We start from the raw sequence: 27,455 nt of genomic DNA on the forward strand, positions 1-27,455 counted from the left end.
GATCCTACCAACAACAGTCTTCTGGATCAAGTCATCATGAGACGAGTCTAGCCTCAGGCCGGGCTGGGGCAGTTGCTGAATTGGTAAAGTAAACTCTGTCACCATCACTTTCATCATCATTGTCATCATTACTCATCATCATCATCCCACCCACTACCACTCATCACCGCCATTAAAGTGATGAATGATGTAGATCCCGTCGCTGATCAGGGCTTCACCATTCATTCGCTCACTATCATTACTACCACCATTACAACCACCATTACAACCACCATTACAACCACCATTACAACCACCATAACTACCATCATCACTACCATTATTGCTACTATCACAACCATTACAGCCACCCCCCCACAACACACCTCACCACAACTACCACAACTACACCCACACCACACCACACCACAACCACAACCACCCCCACACCACACCACAACCACACCACAACCACAACCACACCACAACCACAACCACAACCACACCACAACCACACCACAACCACCCCCTACCTTACTACAACCACCCACACACCACATCACAACCACACCACAACCACAACCACCGACCACACCACAACCACACCCACATAATTATCACTACCATTACCACCAATATTAAACAGAACAAAGGCTGAGAGAAGTAATTATAAGACTTAAACCCCATGTATGACTTGAAATCTTAATTGCAGTCGCCAAATTAAGCAGAATAACAGCAGCAATAGTTATATATATATATATATATATATATATATATATATATATATATATATATATATATATATATATATATATATATATATATATATATATATATATATATATATATATATGTCGTACCTAGTAGCCAGAACTCACTTCTCAGCCTACTATGCAAGGCCCGATTTGCCTAATAAGCCAAGTTTTCCTGAATTAACATATTTTCTCTAATATTTTTCTGATGAAATGATAATGCTAACCATTTCATTATGTACGAGGTAATTTTTTTTTATTGGAGTTAAAATTAACGTAGATATATGACCGAACCTAAGCAACCCTACCTAACCTAACCTAACCTATCTTTATAGGTTAGGTTAGGTTAGATAGCCAAAAAAGTTAGGTTAGGTTAGGTTAGGTAGGTTAGGTAGTCGAAAAACAATTAATTCATGAAAACTTGGCTTATTAGGCAAATCGGGCCTTGCATGGTAGGCTGAGAAGTGCGTTCTGGCTACTAGGTACGACATATATATATATATATATATATATATATATATATATATATATATATATATATATATATATATATATATATATATATATTATTAAATATGACCGAAAAAGTAAGATTAATAATTCTAACACGAATTTTCTCAATCTTTCCTACATTTCTTTTCACTGTAGCAGGAAAGACTGCTACCAAAATATACTAATATATATATATATATATATATATATATATATATATATATATATATATATATATATATATATATATATATATATATATATATATATATATATTTTAAAACATTGAGGCATTGCAACCTGAAACAAATGGTAAAAACATTGTGTGTACTGCAGGGTCGGCGTTCGATCCCCTGTGGTCTAAGTGGCTGGGTGTCATTCCTTTGCTCCTGTCTCATATCCATGTTCCTTGTCCTCATATGCCGGACCAACCAGGCTGTGGTGGATATGTTGGCCTGCGGGCCGCTCCAAGCAGCAACAGCTTGTTGGACCAAGCTCTCACAAGTCAAGCCTGGCCTCGGGCCGGGCTTGGGCGAGTAGAAGAACTCTCAGAACCCCATCCAGGTACAATCCAGGTTTGTTACCCATGACATAGAGGGTGTTACCCATGACATAGAGGCTGTTACCCATGACATAGAGGCTGTTACCCATGACATAGAGGCACTTACCTATAATGTAGAGAGTGCTACCCATAACGTACAGGCTCTTACCCATAACATAGAAACACTTACCTATACCCTGAAGGCACTTACCCATAATGTAGAGGCTGTTACCCATGACCTAAAGGTACTTACCTATCACGTAGAGGTATTGACCTATTATTTAGATGCCCTTATACACCCATAACGTTAAGGCGCTTACCCATAGAGGTAAGAGGCGATTAACCAAAAGGAAGAGATGCTTACCCATGAATTAGATGGATGTAGATGTATTACCCATAATTAGATGACCCTTACCCATGAGGCAGAGTCTCTTACCCACGAGGTAGATGCACTTATCCATGAGCTAGAGGGACTTACCCAAGACATAGAGGAAGGTAAGCATGGTTCAAGTACTCTTCTTCCTTCCGGTTCACTGTAGGGGCCGTCACTATACACTCACAGTCAAGAGAGCTCACCACACGTCATAGTGATCACTATTAACGCGGTGATGCGTTACCGGGGTCAGCATCGTCACTTATGTGGTCATTAACACCTGAGTTAATCATCGCTCCATCTATTCCGAGTGATGTGGCAAGATTTACTGACTCCGGTCACCTCTGATGTCAAGCTAAGGTCAAGCTCTTGTCAGTCAAATTGGACCGGTCGGTCAAACGACGGTCTCGCTTCTTGCGGGTCAGCGTTCGATTCCCGTTGGTGGAAAAGAGGACATCTGACCTTCAATCTGTCGTCTTAACCCAGTTGCTTGTCCTCATGTTTCCTTCGGGTGCAGGAAAGTTGACTTAGTTTTGACTCGGTGACTATTCACAGCTGATCTTGTCAACACGGCTCTTACAGGCAGGAAGGTAAGAGTTTAGGGAGAAGTCAAACGGAGTGGCAGTGTCCTGTCGTCAGTATTGACAGTGACAAGTATCCTTGACTAACCTCGTGTTCCTCTCCAGTGTAACACGTGACTTACACCATCACTGCCAAAAACAAGCTAAATTTCACAGTTACTCTTGTCACTGAGAGCATGAGAACTGAAGCACTGTGTACATATATCTCGTGAGTCTAGTTTGTAAGTCATGAATCCTTTGGGAAGGTTTTTACAACGAGACCCCATGTGTAGACAGGTAATAAAGTTGATTCAGAACAGTACAGGAATCACACACTAGAACCTATGATTGCATTGTCCAAACCTCAGAGACTGTTAAATTGATCCCAGTTCTTGCAATCCACTTATAGAGAATTGAATAATTTTTTTCCTGTATTAATCACCTCAAAATACTAAATAATTATCTCATGCTGTTCAGATCCATTCACAGGATTTCAGGGCCAATCACTGAGCGTTCTCGTCACTCGATCACACACACGCGGAAGTATCGAAATCCCGTGTTATCTGACGATATCATAACAGCTTTACTTAGTAAAGAAGGAAGAAGTTGCTACGAGCATCATCATCACCACAGTCCCCCCCATACGAGGCGTCGGTGATGTATAGTGCGGTTCTGGGTACATAGGAGAAGAAGGAGGAGCGAGCAAGAGTGGGGGAAGCAAGGTCGCACACACACACACACGCGAGAGCGCGACCTGCTCCGACGGTGGCCCGAGCCGTACTGAATGGTCCGCCCTCACTGCAACTATAGTGCCTCTGGTTTACTCTGTACCATCTGAGTGCCACAGCTTCCCGTCGCTAACAGCTGGAGAGCGCATGCTACGGCCTCCCTAGCATCACCACCTTTATTATCTCCCGTCTCTATCATCTTCAGCTTTATTATCTCCCGTCTCTAACGTTATCTTCAATACTTTCCAAGCCTCCACACTATCATCAAAGACTCCAACATCGCCACAACTACCATCAACATCTTCATCATCGCCTCCTATCACCCAGCCACGACCTTCAACATCACAACTGCTTCCTTTTTGCTACCAGAACAACCACTACCTCCTCCTCCATCACCACTCCCATCCACTTGCGAAACCAGTACATCTTTCCTCGAACATATCGAATTCATTCGTATTTATTAATCAGTTTACGAGCCCCGAAGCTCGTAAGTTATCTATACCAAATAATAAAGGACCTCGCTGCGTTTACGAGATCGCAATATTTTTTTTTTTTACAAATATAAACAAAGTTCTTATGATCGAGAAAAGATGCACAGCTTTCGTACAGGGACACGTAAATGATTATCGAATTCTGACCCAGATGGTTCTGTCCTAAAAAGGCTCTATAGGCGAGCCACTCCCTTCACCAAACATTCCGCCATCGTCCTCCACAGGTGTAGAGGGAGCTATACCACAGGAAGGTCTAGAAGGAGCTATACCACAGTGGTGTTCGATTAGCCTTGGCCATTCAAACAGAAATAGCTTCCTTATCCCCCAGGGCTTCCAGTGAGAACAGTTAATACCGCTGCCTATTCCTATCCACCACAATCACCCTATCCACCAGAACTCCTCTAGTGCCCTGGGATAGCTGCCGAAGTGCCTGATAGCCTACAGCATGGCATTCCATACTGACTGCAGGTCAGGGCCCCCTGCTATTTAATATTCCTGAGTGCCACGGTGGAACGACAGAGCTTTTTCAGTGCCAGGACGGTGCCATGGCCAACACGGGTGTGGAGAGCCATGGTGCCAGGCTACGCACGTCCACACCATACGCACACACGCACGTAGTCGTACAGGCGGACATTAAAAAAACGCACACGAGGGGACCTTCCAACGGTGACAGGCTAGAGGCGAAGAGTGAGATCGAAGTTCAGGGCCTCCTGTGACAGGGTTTCCCGCCTCATATGTTATGAGTTACGGGCCCCGCATGAGGAGAATATCATTATGTTTGAAGTTCGTAGCTTCAGCTCTCATTACTTGCGAGGAGAATGAGAGGAAGAAGATGATTGAAGCAGAAATTTAAACGACCAAAAAACTACAGCAGATGATGATGTTTCTTTAAAAAGTTATAAGAAGAGAAACCTCTAGTCACAACCCATAACTCACAACCTCTAGAGTCACAACCCAAACTCGTCTCGAAGCATGAGGACACAGCCGTGAGACACAGCCCATGTGTGTGTCCCCAGCTGTGTCCCAGCAAGGAAGGGGACACATTACACAACGCGACGGGTGAGGCAGCGTTGACCACCACAGTACTGACGTATTTGGAGGTGTGAGAGTATTGGAGCGGATCCACCCTGCTGTTGGTGAACGCGTGCGTGTCCGCCTCGACCTGACAGCTAGGTATTAGTGTGATCATATTACCAAGGCTAGGTGGTTCCTGCATGAATGTGATGAGAGAGAGAGAGAGAGAGAGAGAGAGAGAGAGAGAGAGCGTGGGGGAAGTGGAATGGTTTATACCCCTTGTTGCATGTGTATATGTTTGACTTAGTTGTGTAAGTATTTGCCTAGATAAATACATACACACACAGAAACACGTGCGCATGCATACTCAAACGCACATTAAAAGTATTATGATAATATGTTTTTGCTTGTGTGTGTGTGTGTATTTTTGTTTCCACACACACAACTGGGGGGCCTGGTAGCCTGCCTGGTCCACTCAGCTACCTGCACACCCCTAGTGTGTGTGTGTGTACTCACCTAATTGTGCTTGCGGGAGTTGAGCTCTGGCTCTTTGGTCCCGCCTCTCAACTGTCAATCAACTGGTGTACAGATTCCTGAGCCTACTGGGCTCTATCATATCTACATTTGAAACTGTGTATGGAGTCAGTGCCGAAATTCTATATATGGACTCTATAGAATTTGGATAGTCTATTGTGCGTGTGTGTGTGTGTGTGTATGTGTGTGTGTGTGTGTGTGTGTGTGTGTGTGTGTGTGTGTGTGTGTGTGTGTGTGTGTGTGTGTGTGTGTGTGTGTGTGCGTGTGTGTGTGAATGTAAGTGTATAATTCTCTAGCCTTCAAGTGATGAAAATGTTCGAAAAGTTATCATCATGTAGGCGAAAATGGAACAATTTGCAGAGATTCCGAACGTCACGGACGGCTGTCAAAACTGGTATGAGAAATTTATTTGATGACATGTGCTGGTGAAACTGTTATTTGAGCCTGTCGCCTGACAGCTGGGTGGGCAGCGCTTCGGATTCGTAGTCCTGAGGTTTCGGGTTCGATCCCCGGCGGAGGCAAATGGGCAAAATGTTTCTTTCGCCTTGATGCCCCTGTTACCTAGCAGTAAATAGGTACCTGGGAGTTAGACAGCTGCTTCCTGAGGGTGGAGGCCTGGTCGAGGACCGGGCCGCGGGGGCACTAAGCCCCGAAAGCATTTCAAGATAACCTCAAGAAGTCTGGGCGGTCTTACCTAATTGTGCTTGTGGTGGTTAAGCTTCGGCTCCTTGGCCCCGAATCTCTGTTTTCATTCATCTGGTGAACAGGTTTTCAAGCCTATTGGGCTCGATCTAGAGCGGTGTACCGAGCAGTTATCTCTGATTTATTATATTGTGCAGTAATTTTATTATTTTGTTCCCATTAACCCATTGTTTTAGCTCTATTAGTCATTCCTCGTAACTCATACCCCTCTGTTCAGGGTTTGGTCTTTTGGTATATCTCTGGACTTTTTCAAACTTCATTTCGTATATGACTTGGTAAGAACTACACCTACACGCTGCATATTCCAGGATTGGTCTGACATATGTGGCATATAAAGTGTTGAATGAATCGTGATTCAGATTAATTGCAGTTCCTATAATGGTCAACACAGCCTGCACCGCTGATGATATTTGCTTGATCAGTGCTTCGGCAGACAGGTTCAGTGTGCCATAACCACACACCAGGTGACTCTCTCATAATTCTTCATCTTTAAAGCCTTCATCTCTCATTCGGTACCTCGTGAATGGCCTCCAGAGAGAGAGAGAGAGAGAGAGAGAGAGAGAGAGAGAGAGAGAGAGAGAGAGAGAGAGAGAGAGAGAGAGAGAGAAAGAGAGAGAGAGAGAGAGAGAGAGAGAGAGAGAGAGAGAGAGTGAGACAGACAGACAGAGAGAGAGAGCGTATGAGAAACAGAGGCAAGCCAGCCTCCCACAGTAAGCACAAATCATGTATTTTCTCTGGAACAAGCGAGCTGTTGAGGCCTTAATTACTCCCGTACATATCCGGCCCCAGCCGTCAAAAATCCCCATCACTGGTGCTAACTGCGGACTTGAAACTTGTAGCATGACTGGAGGGGGAAAGGAAGTTATGGAAGTTATTATATTCAGAGCGGAGCAAAGAAAATGGGAAGCTCCGGAACTATGACGGAGCGAGAGTATTAAAATGTTGCGTAGAAGCTAAAGGGGAAAGTTATGTGAAGAAGATAATGTATGTGAGGAGTGATTGTGGCATTTTTAGATTTTTAGTGTTAGTTTTTAACTGGAAAAGTTTTCAAATTGGTGTTATGAATGTGTGTGTGTGTGTGTGTGTGTGTGTGTGTGTGTGTGTGTGTGTGTGTGTGTGTGTGTGTGTGTGTGTGAAGATGTGAACATGTAAAGATGGACTTTACCTGTTCACCTGTTCTTATATATATATATATATATATATATATATATATATATATATATATATATATATATATATATATATATATATATATATATATATATATATATATATATATATATATAAATATATATATATATATATATATATATATATATATATATAAATATATATATATATATATATATATATATATATATATATATATATATATATATATATATATATAAATATATATATACATAATCATATTCTTTAGTGGTCGTCTGAATAATATCTTCTGCTGTTTACATTCTCTCGTTCAGTAATCCATTATGTTTTGTGTTTTATTTATTCCATGAATTCTCTTCCCGTTGCTAAACCCTTCCGTTCGTGAGTCTTCCACTCTCCCCATTATTACCCCCCTTTCTCTAGCCCATTATTCTCAATAGATATTCGAGGACTGAAATGCGGTCATCACGGATCTCTATTGTCATTCCATAATATCAACAGCGTGTCAAGTTTCATTTTGAGAACCGGGGCATGCATATTTTGCATATTATTTTGCATATTATTTTACATATTGTTGCATATTCTAGGATCGGTCTTATAGAGTATGCAACATTGCACATTTATTACTTATGAATGCCTGCAACTTGCGAAAAAAATCCTCCGGTTCAAGAAACTTTTAGTTTCTTGCCTTTCAACTTCTCTCAAACTTAATGGTGAGTGTCAGAGCAGGAGGCAGGTGTGTGACCTTAACGTGGCTCACACACACACCTGTCACCAACACCTGCTACTGATGACAGCACTACTACACACTACTATCGTGTCACGTATTTTTAATTAAAAAAGTATTAACAACAAAGTCAATAAAAATAATATGAAAGCAAAATAATACGAATACAAATAGTTAAAATACAATAATTAAAAGGATGCTCATACTCCCTGTGTTCACTCACAAGTATCCACTCATATCCGATGTATATGTATATGTATACACATGTATCCTCATCATACATAACCAGGAGCGGCTGAACATAAGGACAAAGATCAGTTTGAATGGTTATCGGGATGGGGGGGGGGTAGGGGGGTGAGATATAACTAGATGACCCGATTGCTTCAGCCTATAAATAACGAGCGAATTGCCTGTCACAAAGCCACTCGACTGTGTATCGTATCTGTAATGCGATTTGTTTGTTGCCATTGTTTTACCATTGGTATTGGCTAGTCTTGGGAGGCGTCCTCGCTCGGGAAACCGACGGCTCGACCCGACAGCCGAGAAATTGGAATACTCGAAGTATTTGACAGAAAGTGTTTGTTGGCTTTTGTATTAGTTGTTCCCGTGTTGTTGTTCTCAAGAATATGAGGGAGTGTAGAGTATGAGGGAGTCTAGAGTATGAGGGAGTGTAGAGTATGAGGGAGTGTAAAGTATGAGGGAGTGTAGAGTATGAGGGAGTGTAGAGTATGAGGGAGTGTAGAGTATGAGGGAGTGTAGAGTATGAGGGAGTCTAGAGTATGAGGGAGTGTAGAGTATGAGGGAGTGTAGAGTATGAGGGAGTGTAGAGTATGAGGGAGTGTAGAGTATGAGGGAGTGTAGAGTATGAGGGAGTGTAGAGTATGAGGGAGTGTAGAGTATGAGGGAGTGTAGAGTATGAGGGAGTGTAGAGTATGAGGGAGTGTAGAGTATGAGGGAGTGTAGAGTATGAGGGAGTGTAGAGTATGAGGGAGTGTAGAGTATGAGGGAGTGTAGAGTATGAGGGAGTGTAGAGTATGAGGGAGTGTAGAGTATGAGGGAGTGTAGAGTATGAGGGAGTGTAGAGTATGAGGGAGTCTAGAGTATGAGGGAGTGTAGAGTATGAGGGAGTCTAGAGTATGAGGGAGTCTAGAGTATGAGGGAGTGTAGAGTATGAGGGAGTGTAGAGTATGAGGGAGTGTAGAGTATGAGGGAGTCTAGAGTATGAGGGAGTGTAGAGTATGAGGGAGTGTAGAGTATGAGGGAGTCTAGAGTATGAGGGGCGTCTCGGTCATGCGAAGTGTCAAGAATTTCCAGCTATCACGCTCAGGGTAATGGTTGTCGTTTCATAATTTTCATTATATTCTCTCCTGTCTCCAGCCACTTGGGCTGGACGGTAGAGCGACGGTCTCGCTTCATGCAGGTCGGCGTTCAATCCCCGACCGTCCGACCGGAGAGAGAGAGAGAGAGAGAGAGAGAGAGAGAGAGAGAGAGAGAGAGAGAGAGAGAGAGAGAGAGAGAGAGAGAGAGAGAGAGAGAGACCACAATAGATTGTAACAGTGAACTAACAACAGTACAGACAACTTGCTTGCCATCTCTGGCAAGATCTCTGCCTCCATCGTCCTCCTCCTCCTGCTGCCCTTGAAAAAGTCATGTGCATAAATCGAGTGTTTTCTAAGGCAGCAGCAGGAGGGAGAGTTGGGATGGCAGTTGACGAGAGTTGAGCTAGTGGAGGGGCGGGAGTTGTGGTTGATTTGGTTTTGCTTTTGCATGGATATTCCTACGCGGGCCCTAAGCCTCTGGCTGGCCCACTAAATGATGCTTTTTTTCTGTTTTACTTACGTGGAGTGTGAGTATTTATGACTCGTATGGTCGGCGATGAGTCATAATAACGTGGCTGAAGTATGTTGACCAGACCACACATTAGAAGGTGAAGGGACGACGACGTTTCGGTCCGTCCTGGACCATTCTCAAGTCGATTGTGAGAATGGTCACAATCGACTTGAGAATGATCCAGGACGGACCGAAACGTCGTCGTCCCTTCACCTTCTAGTGTGTGGTATGATCAACTCGTATGGTCGCTTCAGTAACATTATACCCCAATGTGTTTAACAACTTCATCTGCTCTGTTAAATCTTAATGTATTAGATAATGTTCCAGTGGTCTGTTGGGCATTTCTCCACAGTACCGACATTTCCTCTCATCTTCCGAAACCTGTAACCCTATTTCCCATGCACATGGGTATCCTAGTCATTGGATAGACTGGTTGAGGGCTGATCTGGTGGGTAGTGGTGGGGTGGGGGGTGTTGGAGGGAGATTGTGGTTGAGATTGGAGACTGGAAGTACCGTTTCTCAGACGTGACTGATGCGGGCAAAACATCCCCCGACAATACAGAGTGAGACACACTTGCACACTACTATTTTATTACTCAGCAACAATGCATACAAATCCACCTTAGGTTTCTGTATGTTTATAAAGCGGGAGAATGTTTGTCTTATATCGTGTTTCTCTTGTGTGGACTTGTGGTGGGTCCTGAGACGCGCACACTCACACACACACACACACACACACACACACACACACACACACACACACACACACACACACACACACACACGCACACACACACACACACACACACACCGACCAACACACACATATGTCAGACCAATCCTGGAGTATGCAGCTCCAGCATGGAGTCCATATCTAATCAAGCATAAGACTAAACTGGAAAAGGTTCAATGGTTTCCCACCAGACTAGTACCCAATCTGAGGGGGTATGAGCTACAAGGAGAGACTACGGGAATTAAACCTCACGTCGCTGGAAGACAGAAGAGTGAGGGAGGACATGATCACGACATACAAGATTCTCAAAGGAATTGATAGGGTAGATAAAGACAGGCTATTTAACACAAGGGGCACACACACTAGGGGACACAGGTGGAAATTGAGTGCTCAAATGAGCTACAGAGATATTAGAAAGAACTTTTTTAGTGTCAGAGTGGTTGACAAATGGAATGCATTAGGAAGTGATGTGGTGGAGGCTGACTCCCTACACAGTTTCAAGTGTAGATATGATAGAGCCCAGTAGGCTCAGGAAACTGTACACCAGTTGATTGACAGTTGAGAGGCGGGACCAAAGAGCCAGAGCTCAACCCCGCAAGCACAACTTGCGGGGATATATATATATATATATATATATATATATATATATATATATATATATATATATATATATATATATATATATATATATATATATATATATATATAAACGACAGAAAATGCAACACATGTTGACGAAAGATAACACAATTTTACAACACAAACACAAATAAGTTTTCCACAATTAATTCCTTAATTTGGAGGCCGCGTGAAAGAAGCCTCAAGCATTCATATTAAAATTAAGTCTGACCAACACACACTCTTAAAGTCAGTAATTATCTTGCTTTTGTGCAGTTTTTCCCCCAAATGTAATTTTTACTTAGTTTTAAATTATTGTTAAATATTATTTTGATTATATTATCTTTGATTATTATATTCCATTTGACTATGATATTGTTTTTGTTATTGGTAATATTATTATTTAATTATTATTGCAAATTAATATTTAACCATGAGAATTATTAATAATTTGGTGTATTTGGGTGCGACTGTTAAACAAAATATATATGTGAATTAAAGTGTTTATGTAAAGCGAGCAAAAATGTGTATGAAATAATTTATTTAAAATTTTAAGTCATTTGCATCTCTAGAGGCTATTAAGAAGACAAAAATTCATGCATCACAAATGACTCTGAAATAATAATGTCATTGAAAGCTTAAACAATTGCGAAAGTTGTTAAACTTTACCATAAAAGAATGGTTGTTTGGTCGAGTTGAACGAATGGATAACGATGCAAGAATGGTGCTGATGATTTTCTTGACTGTTGTGGTACGCAATCCCTATGCGAAAAACCAACCAACACATTGGTTTTGGTTTGATGGTGTTCTGGTTTGATCCACGACACTGTAGTGGTGGTGGATCTACAGTGTCGTGGAGGGTGTCTTCTTCACCCTCTCACTCCCAGGAAATACACCCCAGCTGATGAAATCCAGCATTTTCCTGAGCGTCGAGGGGAGAGAGAGACAGACGCGAAGTGTATGCTCGTTGACCGTAAGATATACGCAAGTGTGAGTTATACCCCACCGTCCGCACGAACGGTTATGTGAGGAGGTGTTCGGAGGCGGGGTATAACGACTTTTGGGGGGTATACTGACGGACGTTATGTATGAGGTGAGCACGCAATGTGAGGCATACACAGTGGACACACACACATATACATGTACTCAGGCACGCGTACATACACGTTGCTCGCGCACGCACATACGCACGCGCGCACACACACACGCACGCGCACACACACACACACACACACACACACACACACACACACACACACACACACACACACACACGCACACGCACACGCACGCGCGCACGCACACAGGAATCTGTACACCAGTTGATTGACAGTTGAGAAGCGGGACCAAAGAGCCAAAGCTCAACCCCCGCAAGCACAATTAGGTGAGTACACACTGTAAGCTTATATGATTAGCCTTTATGACAGGCCTGTATGATCATACACCTGTATAATGATCCATCTGTATGATGATGGATGCAGCATCTGTATGTAAGCCAACCAATCAGATACGGATCTGAGGAAGCATCTTGACTACAACTCACCACAAGGCGTCAGTGACCACCTACCACCACCTACCACCACTACCACCACCTACCACCACTACCAACCAGTGTTGCTGTTGTACCGACGTCCCGGATGTGTAGCCAACTGAACCCTATATATATATATATACACCACGCGGTCCATACATGTCTTGCCTGTCCTCTCCGGTGTCCTCCTCCGCTAGCGACGCCAGAGCAGGACAATCAGGTCGTATTTTCTCCAGTTATCGCTTCCCATCGTGTGCTGGGGGGCAGAGTTATGCCCTGGACGCTGCTTCTGGTCAGGAAGAGGAAGAGTCCGCCCGGACTCTACCTCTTCAAGTCCAACCTAAACTTGAGAGTCGGCTGCCTGGGGAAACTGACCTGTATGTGCTTATTAAAAAAAATTGTCTTTAGGGGTTTGCACTTCAGATCCTGGCTGGCGTCTTTCCGTTTATCTAATGCAATGATTCTTGAGCCCTTTCCTTCGGCTTATCTGTTTCTGAAACTATCGGTAATACGGAATTACTATTTTCTAGTATTTTGTATTGCGTTTGTTGCAATTTGCAATACTATTACTTATTTCACCAAGTACGTTAATTACTATCGTCTGTTATCGTTATTACTATCTCCAGTTATCGCTACCCATCGTGTGCTGGGAGGCAGAGGCAGAGAGACGGACCGAAACGTCGTCGTCCCTTCACCTTCTAGTGTGTGGTCTGGTCAACATACTTCAGCCACGTTATTGTGACTCATCGCCTGCATCGTCTGTGTAATCTGGCAATTAAATGGTCATCCAAATAGAACATTTTAAAGGAATTCAAGAAGGTGAAGCAGTTGAAACAAGTGTTTCATTTTGCAATTAAAGAAATTGCATGGTGCTGAAATTGAAGAAAGGTGTCTTAATGTTGCAATTTAGATGACACCACTATGTGTGAGGTCGTCTCCACTCCCGCCCTCTGTAACAAGGTCATACAAGGTCAAAGGAACACGAGGTCAAGCTATACCCAAGCAACACTGCAGACTTAACATAGAGCGTCCTGTGTTTGGTATGATGTATTTCCCCTTGCCAGTCTGTGGCCGCTGTGTCTGTCTCTGATTCTGTCCGTTTTCACAGTCTTTCAATGATTCTGTATCCAATTTATCTGTTAGTGACATTTATATATAATATGTGTATGTGTACATATGTATATGTATGTTTACACTGAATATCATATGCACTTATACTGAGGCCACGGGGAGGTGTGGGGGTGGATAGCATGTTTTTTCGTGTCCAATAATTCCGTCCGCCACAACCTGGCTTTATCCACACCCTCAAAAAATTCAGCAATATTCAATTTCCAGCTTCGTCACGCTGGATTAACATTGATTAGCGCCAGCTGTTGGGATATTGGTTTAGCTGGGAGTGTCATTACGTTCCTGGCTGTGCTTTAATACTCCCAGACAGCCGATCGGATTCCATTAGCGGGATTTGTGTATTTTAACCTCCAGTGATGTGGTATTTATCACTGTGGAGTGATTACCTACATGTAGTCGCCTACATGTGCTTGTTGGTACGAGCTCCTGGCTCCTATAGCTGTCCTATAGCTCCTATAGCTGTCCTATAGCTCCTATAGCCGAGCTCTGTCGCTCGGACGTTCGCAGACAAATGCAGTGGAAATGGGTAGGGGAAGGTTGGGGTAAGGGGTGCTGAGGTACGGATAAGGGGTTAGCCGGCAGTGAGGGGGGTTGGGGTAGAGGGGTTACCACTGTGTGTTGATGTTAGTGGGGGGGGGGGGTAGTGAAGATGTAGGAAGCAGGCATTTGTTTTAATTATTATTTTCTATCACAGACGTGGTCTATACGTTTACAATGGTAACCAGCGTATATATATACATTTTCTGCCCGCCTCCATGGACAGGGTTAGAGACCCGTTAAACATGTAGTTCAGTGATTTATTGAACAATCATCGAGCAGGAATTGAAAGCTGGGTTGTCTCCTCCTAAATGGAAGGTTACAAACTTGGGGATATTGTGCCGGGCAAGGAAAGTGGATTATAATTTGATCATGGTGGCGATGCTAGGCAATTCTCGAGAACGACCTACACTGAACAGCACGACACATACGCTAATATTGTCGTCGACACACACAGGACGAAGGTATTCAGAATCCATCAGATGTATCGTGTTGATAGTGGTGCTGAGGTTAAGGCAGTGTTGAGGGCAGGATATTGTAGCGATCCTGATAGTTCTCAGAGAGTTGGAGTCAGGTTGGGATTTGAAGCCTGTATTGAAACTGGTTTTAAGTTGTGTTCAATGATTTCTATTGGTGTATTCACCTAGTTGTATTCAGCTAGTTGTTCTTGCGGGGGTTGAGCTCTGCTCTTTCGGCCCGCCTCTCAAGTGTCAATCAACTGTTACTAATTACAAATTTTTTCCACACCACACACACACACACACACACACCAGGAAGCAGCCCGTGACAGCTGACTAACTCCCAGGTACCTATTTACTGTTATGGTGTACCTATGGGTGTGTGTGTGTGTGTGTGTGTTCCTGCGCGTGTGCGATCACATTATCAATTCTACATACAACAATGTATTTACCAGTATACTTTCCCTGTTAGGCATAACTGCATCAATTCCCCTCAAATTTCTCCAGAAATATCAACTAAGTCAGTGAGACACCTGTCTGATTACACAGCTTGGCTCCTTTCCCCCCAAAAATGCAACATTCAATGGGATAAACATTGAATTATTTCAGCAAATTGTGGTTCATAGCAGCAAATTAGCCTTTTTGACATTTTTAGCATTCTATTTCCTTTGATGGGAATGGCTTCTTTTGGAGAGGTTGCCTCAATGATATTTTTAGTTTGTGTTTGATAAGTGAATTCAAGGTCATATTGGACCATGTAATAACTCCCATTTTTAAGGTAAGCATAACCCGTTTTAAGGTAAGGATAGTTCTTTTTAAGGTAAGTTTATCCCTTTTTAAGGTAAGCTTGGGTTCCTAGTCTCCTCCCCCTTCCTGTCTTCCCAATTTCCTTCCTTCCCATCTCCTCTTTATCTCCCCATCTCCTCTCTACCCTCTCCTCCACCAACCCATCCCTTCTCCTCTCCAAATAATCTTCCTATTCACCGGACTCGCCACCAGCCAACATCTAGGATATTTCTCCCCGAGTAAACTGCATTTCGCTTGATCTCCTTTCCGCGCCAAGGAAAAAATTATCAACCATTCTGAGAGCTGCGCGAGGTAGAGATTTCTCATCACTGGAGCATCTCAGCTACTTACGGCGGCTCTTCTTACTTATTCTTATTTATTCTTACTTATTTTTACTTATTAATTTGCGTGAATATTTTCGATTTAGTTGATTATTTGCTTGTTGGTTTAGGCTCTTATTTAGTTTTTTTTTCTATTTGTCTAGACGATCAGATTCTTGGATGTCATTATTAATGGTGAGAAGAAACAGGTGCTTGTGTGTGTGGAGCCCATAGATGAGGGTGGAGGAGGGGTGGGGGGTAGTGGGGACACAGAAAGGGGGAGGGGGATTATAGAGGGATGGGGGGGGGGTAGGGGGGCCCATCGTGAGCCAAGGGGGATAGTATGTCGGTCTGTAATGGTCTTAGACAGAAGGTCACCCGAGGTCTGCATAAGGCTAAAGGAACCTTTGTGTACCAAATGGCTCTGTGCTTTTAGGACCGAGTGTGGCGGGAATAGAGAGAGAGAGAGAGAGAGAGAGAGAGAGAGAGAGAGAGAGAGAGAGAGAGAGAGAGAGAGAGAGAGAGAGAGAGAGGTTTTCTTCCTATGACTTGAGACTATGTGGGTACATATGTATGATAGGGGGGAAGAATATTGGTCTGTAAATATGTATATATTTGTCTCTCTATCTCTTACTGGCTGCTTTGTCTGTCTCTCTCTCTCTCTCTCTCTCTCTCTCTCTCTCTCTCTCTCTCTCTCTCTCTCTCTCTCTCTCTCTCTCTCTCTCTCTCTCTCTCTCTCTCTCTCTCTCTCTCTCTCTCTCTCTCTCTCTCTCTCTCTCTCTCTCTCTCTCTCTCACTCTCTCTCTCTCTCTCTCTCTCTCACCTCATAAAATACAGATCAGAGCAACAATGCTGACATTCATTGTATTGTGACTTACACGTGAAAAACACAAAACAATATTTGCATAATTAACAAGGTTCCTGCTGCCACTGCTCCCTTAAATTCCTTTATATAGACTCGCCAAAAGTTAAAATGTGCTGTATCAACATTTACACAAGCAAGGCAGACCAGTGTTGTATAATTAGTGAGGACATAATGTTTCAGTTTCCCCTAGCAATACCATAACAGCGGGTAATCATATATATATATATATATATATATATATATATATATATATATATATATATATATATATATATATATAAGCAAGCAAGGAGTCACCTTGCTTCCTTGGAAGGATGGTAAGCAAGTGGTGTGAGACTGGTGGCGCTGTTTTTTTCAGGGAATCGCAGAAAATTATTAAATACAGAGGTCTAGCACACTGCTACAGCTTTGTTCCGATCGGCTCGGAGACCCTCGGTTCGTGGGGGAAAATGTGCATTGAAGTTCCTGAAGGAAATGGGGGACAAATTGATCGGCGCTACAAAAGACCAGAGAGCAGAAAGTTTCTTGTTCCAGCGCCTCAGTGTTGCGATTCAGAGGGGAAATGCCTGTTGCGTCTTGGGCACTAGTCCAACTTCGGAGGAATTCGAAGAAGTGTTTGACTTGCAACCATGATCGAACCCGACTGAGACATTTATCGATGTTTCCCATAGTCGTGTTTTTTCAAGAGATCCATAACCTTTAAGTACTTTTTGTATCAAGCTACGTATATCTTGTAACCATTAAATACATAATAAAGCACAAAAAAGGAAGGGGGTGGTAGGAGAAAAGCACACAGAAACTGTATTGGAGGGGACCTAAACATTCCCTCTTTGCATTATGTGTGGTTTCCTCAGAGGCTATGAGTCCCCCTTCTTCCAGCCAGAGGTGGTACTCCCTTCTCTCTCTCTCTCTCTTAAGTAATCTGCCATCTTGTAAGTTACATCACGAAACGCGGAGATAGTAATTTTAAAGATAAGATTAGGAGATATAAGTTTTATTACGGAATCTGGTCGAGTAATTATTGTTACCAATCCTGTCATTTGTACTCCCGTCGTTACCACTGTTACAAGCAGATGTACTTGTAGTACTACCACTGCTACTATTAGTGAATATAACTACATTTAATTAAATTCACCGTAGCTTTCGAAAATGGAAGGCAACTATAAGAGATTGGGCCAAGCCATTACGACTATACAGCACTGAGAAGGAGTCAGGATTAGGCATAGGGAGGGACCGGGGAGGAGGAAAGGAATGGTGCCCAATCACTAGGACGGTCGGGGATTGAACGCCAACCTGCATGAAGCAAAACCGTCGCTCTACCGTCCTGCCCAAGTGATTGAGCTATCAAATAACCAATCATAACATAACCCGAGGCCGGCTTCCTTCATGACCCAACAGAAGGAAGAGTAATATCAATAAAAATAATTAACAAAAAATAATCATTAAAAATAATACGAATAATGTCAATAAAGACAATATCATTATTAATACTATAGAGCAATATTCTTGCTCTCAGTTGTCGGAAAGTTCTTTGATAAAAATCTTCGTTTGGGAGAGACTAAAAGAGCACTTTAAAAGAATCATTTACTAATGAAAGAGGAAATTCTTTGTTTCAGCGGAAATAGCAGCAATGTCATATGTGCTTGAAGACAAGTGAGAGATGGAGGAAGTCTCTCGGCCGTGAAGAAGGAGACAGGGTACACATGTCTCAGCCTTTGATGTTGCTGGCATATTTGATTGGATTTGGTACAAAACTCTTGGGGTGTGGAAACTCCAAGAAACGTCAGGTAAATTGAAAATGTCAAAGCCCTTTAAGAAAACTGGTTAAGTAGGCGTAGCTCTGAGGGTGTCACCAATAACCTTTTCTATAACTCGTATGGAAAATGGAAAAGGGAAAAAGAAGAGGGAAGGGAAAGGGGAAATAACCATTCCTCTTCTGGGTACATGCTATAGAGGGTAAAGTTCACTGGTGTTGTCACTGAACTTCAATGTTGGTATGAAAGGAAGCGTAGATATCATTAATAAAATCTATTAATGTTTGTAATGTTGTCAGCTGATATTGATTCTTTCTTTATTATGCACCCCATTCCCATCAAGGGAATGGGGTGCATAATAATGGGGTGCGGTGGTGGAAAGGGTTACAGAGGCACGTAATCGGTTCAGGAACTGAACCGCAGAGTTCGTTCAGCTAAGCAAGTGATAATTGAAGCTAGTTACACAATTGTTAATGTTATATATATATATATATATATATATATATATATATATATATATATATATATATATATCCTTTCTCCTGAGTTCCCTTCTCTTCCCCGTTATTTAAGTTTTCTGATTCTCAATTAACATTTGAGAGTTCACAACAGTTTCCCAAAACCACAACCATTTGCTTACAACAACAGATATAACAACATAGACCCTAAAACACATTACGAACAACAAAAATGATAAATAAATAACCGAATCCCCCCCCACTAATGAAATGAAAAAGTAATAATGCTTCAGCTTCTATCATGTCTATTATTGTGTCTTGATAATGGTCCAAAACGGGGCCGAAACGTAGGCACTTTCATTTCGTATATGTGGGGGTCACGGTTATTGGGTTTCTGGCCCGCTATTGTAACTTATTCTCTGCAATAGGGATCACACACACTATTATACTCAAAGGTAGAAATACATATTCAAAGACTCTCTCTCGGTCCTTTAACAATAGCGCCCACAGAACTCCTCTTGATAACTTGTGCTCGTTTGACCTTAGTGGTGATAATGCCTTCTGCAGTTATACCTGGTGGTTCAGGCATTTCTCCTGGCTGAGGATAACATTTCTGAATGTTTCTGATATCTTGTTTCACCTGAAGATAAGAGATTCTCGTTAGCCATGCGGGTGATTTGCATATGATGATGTATAATGAAGGGAAAGGTGGAGATGGTGTCATATTTAAACCTCTTTCCATTTTTCTTCTCTGTCTATATGTCTGAGAGAGAGACGAGAGAAGCAGCTGGCTCCTACAATACTAGAGAGGGTGTCAGACGAGCACAGTTGGCTGCAGATGGCGTCTGTGCTCACCAGCTGGTGCTTTAAGGCAGTGTGCTGGCCAGAGGGACCGCCTGCCACAGCTGGTACGCCCACTACCACATCAGCCAGCTGGCAGGCGGCTTCCGGGTTAACGGGTGATTCCGTTGGAGTGTACGAGAGAGGGGCAGGAATGGTGGTAATTTGGTTAAATTATAGGGGCTCCTGAGGAAGACCTTGACAATTAAATCAGCGAGTAATTAATGCGTGAAGGCTGTCATACTTGAAGGAGAGAGGGGGATGGGGTGTCTTGGAGGGACAGGCAGACGTCTGGATGTGGATAGGAGAGACGTGGGGACGAGGACGTTTATGGATGTGGAGAGAGGAGAAATCTGGAATTGAAGACTGGATGTGAGGACAGGGTCGTCTTGGAGAGAGAAAGAGAGGTATAGGGTGGATGAGAGCCGTTGGCTACTTATCCTGGCTGATATACAGTCGGTTATACCTGGTTATACCCGGTTATATATACCTGGACGACCTTATGAACCATCAAAGTCGGAATCGGAGTCATCTGGACGAAACCAAATATTCTGGAATAATTAGACACGCCGACAGGAGTTCCAGCGCGCGCTGCTAGGGGGGACGGAAACGGTTGGAACAACTCTGATATTATGCTGCAATATCTGCATGATTCCATGCAAGGAGTAGTTACGATGTTGAGGTCTAATGGCTCGTACCACGCAACTCATATTTATATCACCCACTCACACACACACACACACACACACACACACACACACACACACACACACACACACACACACACACACACACACACACACACACACACACACACACATATATTTATGTTGTAAATCCCTCAACCACTCAACCACCAAACCAGCACTCATCCAGGATACAATAAGCCGCTTACTTTTCTATTTTAATCTCCACATTTTTTTGGAGAAAAAACACACAAAAAAAAACACAGAAAAAATAACACCATACGGCTCATGCCTAGATTATCTTCTCAAAAATGCCAGGAAAAAATAAGCCTAGAGAGACAATAACAGACAGACAGATCTAAGAAGTCAGTAGTGTAGTGTAGTCTAACGCCCCCCAAAAAGACCCACCACAAGTTCATGTACCCAGCAAGCGACGCCGTATCTCAACTATCTGCAATTCCTACCGAGTTATCAAGCTTTGGAAATCATCGGAGCGAGAGCCATATTTACCTCAGGTAGGCAGGCAGGCAGGGAGGGTGTTGGGTACAGGAGACGATCTTCCCCCCTTTCCCCCAGGGGTATATTTCCATGGCTTATTCCACCCCGGTGGCTTGGCTGGGGCCTGGAGATAGAACTCTCGTCTGAAGGATGGCCGCTTACAATCTCTCACCTCCGGATTCCACACACGTGGCTTTCATTTTCCGGGTTCCTCGAGGAGAAATATAAATTGAACGGAACTTAAAATTGAGATGACGAACAGCGGGTGTGGGCAAAGTGAAGGTCGACGGACGAGGAAGGATGCAATTGATCCAAAATAACTACATTGGCCGCCAATTCCAGTGTGTGTGTGTGTGTGTGTGTGTGTGTGTGTGTGTGTGTGTGTGTGTGTGTGTGTGTGTGTGTGTGGAGTGAGTGCTTCGAGGATTGCCCCCTTCGTCTCATCCTGTTCAGGATTCGAACCTGGGTCATCTCGCTTGGGAGTGAAGTATACCTCTTTGTGAGACGTGATCTTTTGCTCACTCTGAGGGACCTTTGTCCTCTCGGTCTTCCGGTTAGACTCAACTTGAAGGAAAAGTTTTTAAATTTAACATTAGAGTTTCCAAGGAATGCTTGTCGCCGCGGCTTGTGGGATTCTCTCTCTCTCTCTCTCTCTCTCTCTCTCTCTCTCTCTCTCTCTCTCTCTCTCTCTCTCTCTCTCTCTCTCTCTCTCTCTCTCTCTCTCTCTGCTGCTGCCTGTGAAATGTTTAAAGTTATAAAATAATGTTTAGTAAACTCTATTCCAAATATGTTCCTTTTGAAACAGATGGCAAAGAATTCATACAATAAAATTCCCTCTTATCTCATGATGCGGTGTTGCTATATGTCTGTTATCTCATGAGGCGGTGTTGCTATATGTCTGTTATCTCATGATGCGGTGTTGCTATATGTCTGTTATCTCATGAGGCGGTGTTGCTATATGTCTGTTTTCTCATGATGCGGTGTTGCCATATGTCTGTTATCTCATGATGCGGTGTAGCCATGTGTGTTTACCACATGGAAAGGTGTACACGCATTCTGTTATCACATAATGCTACATAAACATATATTTGATCACGTGATATGACATAAACATGTGTCTTATCTCATGCCGCCACATAAACACCTGCTGGAGCTGCCACAGCACGTGTAAGAAGACACTTGACATCTACCTATCTACTCTGAACACCTACCTATCTACTCTTAACCATTATGAATCTCGCGAATACCACATCCTAAAATTATTATTATTCCTGTCTCCTCTTAAACGTGAATATGTTCAATCGTTCGCTCCCTGTGTGTTCATTTGTTCACTATAACCCCCCCAGTAAACGACCAAATGTAATAGCAGTCTTCGTTATTATAATGCTATTAACGTTTCATTAATAACATTAATGACAACGACGTTGGAAACACCTGTGTGTGTTCGACTGTGATTTTCTACGTAATAACCATTATATATAATTATCAATTAACGGTTGTAATTGGGGAATTACTTTCCATGGCCGTATCAACAGAGTTTCAAGGTGCTCGATTCTAGGCCTTGAAGCAGGTGTCACGAAGTCTCAGTGTTGCTTGCTTAATTAAGTTTCATAGGTTTCCAGCGTTGGTTATCGTCGTGGCAATTATGTGGTTTTAAGAGGTTGTTAGTCGACGGGTTGATACTTGTTGGTGGGAACTGGAGGCTGTTTGTTAAGATCATCCTACATGGAAAGGTTGTAGGGTTGTGTGACTGGGGGTTGTGTTTGGGGGGGCGGAAGTGTTGTGTCTGTGTTGTTCTGTGTCTGTGTTTAATGGTGACTGTGTTGTATACGAATATCTGTGCTTGTGTGTGTGTGTGTGTGTGTGTGTGTGTGTGTGTGTGTGTGTGTGTGTGTGTGTGTGTGTGTGTGTGTGTGTGTGTGTAATGGCTTAAGTGTAATTACTTTCAAAGTGTAGTTACAGGATGAGAGCTACGCTCGTGGTGTCCCGTCTTCCCAGTACTCTTGTGTGTGTGTGTGTATGTGTGTGTGTGTGTGTGTGTGTGTATTAGTGTGTGTGTATACTCACCTATTTGTGCTTGCGGGGGTTGAGCTCTGGCTCTTTGGTCTCGCCTCTCAACTGTCAATCAACTAACGTACAAGTTCCTGAGCCTACTGGGCTCTATCATATCTACACTTGAAACTGTGTATGGAGTCAGCCTCCACCACATCACTTCCTAATGCATTCCATTTGTCAACTACTCTGACACTAAAAAAGTTCTTTCTAATATCTCTTTAGCTCATTTGAGCACTCAATTTTCCACCTGTGTCCCCTTGTGCGTGTGCCCCTTGTGTTAAATAGCCTGTCTTTATTTACCCTATCAATTCCTTTGAGAATCTTATATGTGGTGATCATGTCCCCCCCCCCCCCTAACTCTCCTGTCTTCCAGCGACGAGATTTGCAGGTGTGTGGTTGCGTGTGAGTGCGTATGTGTGTATATATCTATATCTTAGATAAATCTGAACGTGAAAAACAGGAGAATAAATGAAAGACCAGACCGGATACAAGGGTACAGATGAACAAGACCCACGACACGGAAGGGGAAGATTGGAAGGGGATTGGGTAGGGGGGATTGGGGGGGGAGTAAAATATACCACCACACAGCGATCTTTGATGATGCAGATAAAGTCTGAAATGACTCGATCTGTTTTCATAATTTTTTTGAAACATTTTGTTTAGGGAGGGAGGAGGCGGGGGTGGGGGGGTGGGGGGGGGGGGTCGAGCTATGAATATCTGCGCTAAGTGCAGGAAGTGTTTGGGCTCAGTGCAGGTGACGCAGACAAGCAGTTTTGTAAATCTTTGTGAAAGAGACAAGGTAGGAGAGAGAGAGAGAAAGAAAGAGGGTGTGTGTGTGAGAGAGAGAGAGAAAGAGAGAGAGAGAGAGAGAGAGAGAGAGAGAGAGAGAGAGAGAGAGAGAGAGAGAGAGAGAGAGAGAGAGAAAGAAAGAAAGAGGGTGTGTGTGAGAGAGAGAGAGAGAGAGAGAGAGAGAGAGAGAGAGAGAGAGAGAGAGAGAGAGAGAGAGAGAGAGAGAGAGAGAGAGAGAGAGAAAGAAAGAAAGAGGGTGTGTGAGAGAGAGAGAGAGAGAGAGAGAGAGAGAGAGAGAGAGAGAGAGAGAGAGAGAGAGAGAGAGAGAGAGAGGGTGGGGAAGATTGTGAGAAAGTAACAAAGATTAAAAGAATTAAAGAAATTGACAAAAAGAGAGAAAAAAGAAATAAAGAGAAAGACGTAGCCAGATAAAAAAAAAAACAGAAAATAAAATAATAAACAGCAAAAAAAAATAAAAAAAATAATAATTATAAAAAAAAAAACAGGAAAATAAAACCCGTTTAAAACACCATCAAGATAATATAATTATACCTCATCTCACTCGCGAGGTTTCTGCCCGACAGGGGCAAAAAAGGTATAGCAGTTCCTCCTTTAGTTCTTTTCTGTCACTATTCTTCCTGTGTACTTTTTTCCCCCTCCTCTCCCTGCTTGTAATTAGGAAAAGTGGACGCTTCATTGTGGGAAGAGCGAAGTGGAGAGGATTTATTACCCCTGAGTGATAATTAATGACGTCTTGGGCATGACAGATGACGCCTCCACTATAAGAATGAGGGAAAAAATCTTGTAATGAAATGCCGCGAATCTGGGAACCTGTGTGTGTGTGTGTGTGTGTGTGTGTGTGTGTGTGTGTGTGTGTGTGTGTGTATAATTACCTAAGTGTAATTACCTAAGTGTAGTTACAGGATGAGAGCTACGCTCGTGGTGTCCCGTCTTCCCAGCACTCTTTGTCATATAACGCTTTGAAACTACTGACGGTCTTGGCCTCCGTGTGTGTGTGTGTGTGTGTGTTTGTGTGTGTACTCACCTAGTTGTATTTACTAAGGATGAGCCACGGCTCTTGGGTTCCACCTCTTGGGTTCCAGTTGTTTACTAGCCTAATACTGAAAATAGTTCTTTCTAATGTCTCGTTGGCTTTTTCGGTATTTATTCTCAATTTATGCACATTTCTTCATGTACTACTTGTATTAGTCTGAGTTAGACAGCTGCTACCGGCTGCTTCCTGGGGGTTGTGTAACAAAAGGCGGCCTGGTCGAGGACCGGGCCGCGGGGACGCTAAGCCCCGAAATCATCTCAAGATAACCATGAATGTCTTCCCCTTGTGTCCGACTCATTGATTGTGAATACCAGGATAAGTTTGGCTGGTTGGGCACTGCCCTTCACTCCTGTCGGTCTACTGGGCATGCTGCTTTCCATGTGTCGCTGCCCCCATAGGAAGGGGGGGTGTTCCCTATTCCCCCAATCTATTTGATCGTGGTTGAAGTCCCCCACAATGGTCAGGAGTCTAATAGCCTCTACTGTAAACCCATTTCTGTTTGCAACCAATGTAGCTCTCTCTCTAGGATTGTAAGACCTGCCCTTCTTACTATCATCTTAGAAACTCTATCTCTGACTTAGAGTCAGTCTCCTATCCTGTGTCTTCTGTCGCTTTGTGGAGGAGTGTAGATCTGTGTGTCCGCGTCGGGTGTGTGTAGCTGTGTCCGCGTCGGGTGTGTGAAGCTGTGTCCGCGTCGGGTGTGTGTAGCTGTGTCCGCGTCGGGTGTGTGTAGCTGTGTCCGCGTCGGGTGTGTGTAGCTATGTCCGCGTCGGGTGTGTGAAGCTGTGTCCGCGTCGGGTGTGTGAAGCTGTGTCCGCGTCGGGTGTGTGTAGCTGTGTCCGCGTCGGGTGTGTGTAGCTATGTCCGCGTCGGGTGTGTGTAGCTGTGTCCGCGTCGGGTGTGTGAAGCTGTGTCCGCGTCGGGTGTGTGTAGCTATGTCCGCGTCGGGTGTGTGAAGCTATGTCCGCGTCGGGTGTGTGAAGCTGTGTCCGCGTCGGGTGTGTGTAGCTGTGTCCGCGTCGGGTGTGTGTAGCTATGTCCTCTTCAGGTGTGTGAGTTTATGCCTGCGTGTACCCAAGACAAGAACCGCCTAAATCTTGTCGCCTTACAAGCAAGATTACGTATTAATTTACATAATAAATTAGCTAATTAAACGCGCGTGTTCATAAAAGAACGTGACCAGGCGTTCATCTCACGCAAGAAAACTCCGCCGCTGAGAGAGAGGATACGTCCTCGGCGTATTCTTTTAATTGTAAAATAATGCAGGCGATGAGTCACAATAACGTGGCTGAAGTATGTTGACCAGACCACACACTAGAAATTGAAGGGACGACGACGTTTCGGTCCGTCCTGGACCATTCTCAAGTCGATAGACAATGGACTTGAGAATGGTCCAGGACGGACCGAAACGTCGTCGTCCCTTCAATTTCTAGTGTGTGGTCTGGTCAACATTGTAAAATAATGTTTTAACAACTTTAAAGGGAAGATTCTTCATGACGTCTCGGAGAGGCAATTGCTGGCGGGCGACGGAAGTCATTAGGCTTTTCGATTTATTTTTGTGCATTTTGAACGTTGTGTTGCTCTTGCTGTTGAAAGGCAGTGGAAATACAGTGCATTTCACTGCATTGAAATGCAGTGACGTAATCAGCCGGGACTGAAATCATTACGTTTGGGTCTAAACTACTGTAGTGTGGGAGGTCTTGTGGGGTGAACAGCCACCAATAGAGGCTCTAGAGCAGTGCCAACACCAAAAAAGACTCAAAAGAGCAGTGCCAACACCAAAAGAGGCTCTAGAGCAGTGTCAACACCAATAGAAGCTCTATAGAGCAGTGCCAACACCAATAAAGGCTCTAGAGAGCAGTGCCAACACCAAAAGAGGCTCTATAGAGCAGTGCCAACACCAATAAAGGCTCTAGAGAGCAGTGCCAACACCAAAAGAGGCTCTATAGAGCAGTGCCAACACCAATAAAGGCTCTAGAGAGCAGTGCCAACACCAAGAGAGGCTCTATAGAGCAGTGCCAATACCAAAAGAGGCTCTAGAGAGCAGTGCCAGCACCAAAAAAGACTCTACAGAGCAGTGCCAACACCAAGAGAGGCTCTATAGAGCAGTGCCAATACCAAAAGAGGCTCTAAAGAGCAGTGCCAGTACCAAAAAAAGACTACAGAGCAGTGCCAGCCCCAAAAGAAGCTCTAGAGAGCAGTGCCAACCCCAAAAGAGGCTCTAGAGCAGTGCCAACACTAAGACTCAGTGAGTGTTTAGGAATGCAAATGAGTCGTGGCTTCGCTCTGTGATTATCATGAAATATATAAAATGATTTGAATATGTATAAGACCAGGACAAGGAGAGAGAACAAAGAGTGGGAAATTGATAGCTTCTCCTGTAACAGAGTATATATATGATGTCTTGCGGTCACGGAAAGGGGATGGCAGCGGTGTATTTAGTGTAGTAGGGGATGGCAGCGGTGTATTT

At 43.5% G+C, this 27,455-nt stretch overlaps 1 protein-coding gene across 1 annotated transcript in view; it reads right to left on the reverse strand.

The window, feature by feature from the left end:
• LOC123753398 (zwei Ig domain protein zig-8) overlaps nt 1–3,463 on the reverse strand; it is a 30,703-nt gene extending 27,240 nt beyond the window's left edge. The window contains exon 1 of the mRNA XM_069310814.1: nt 2,243–3,463. Within this exon, the coding sequence (XP_069166915.1) occupies nt 2,243–2,267 (25 nt within the window). The 5' untranslated portion in view covers nt 2,268–3,463. The remainder of the gene's footprint in view (nt 1–2,242) is intronic.
• Between the last annotated feature and the right edge of the window lie 23,992 nt (nt 3,464–27,455).

Source organism: Procambarus clarkii, chromosome 68, assembly GCF_040958095.1.
Source record: "Procambarus clarkii isolate CNS0578487 chromosome 68, FALCON_Pclarkii_2.0, whole genome shotgun sequence".
NCBI classification, from domain to species: Eukaryota; Metazoa; Arthropoda; class Malacostraca; order Decapoda; family Cambaridae; genus Procambarus; species Procambarus clarkii.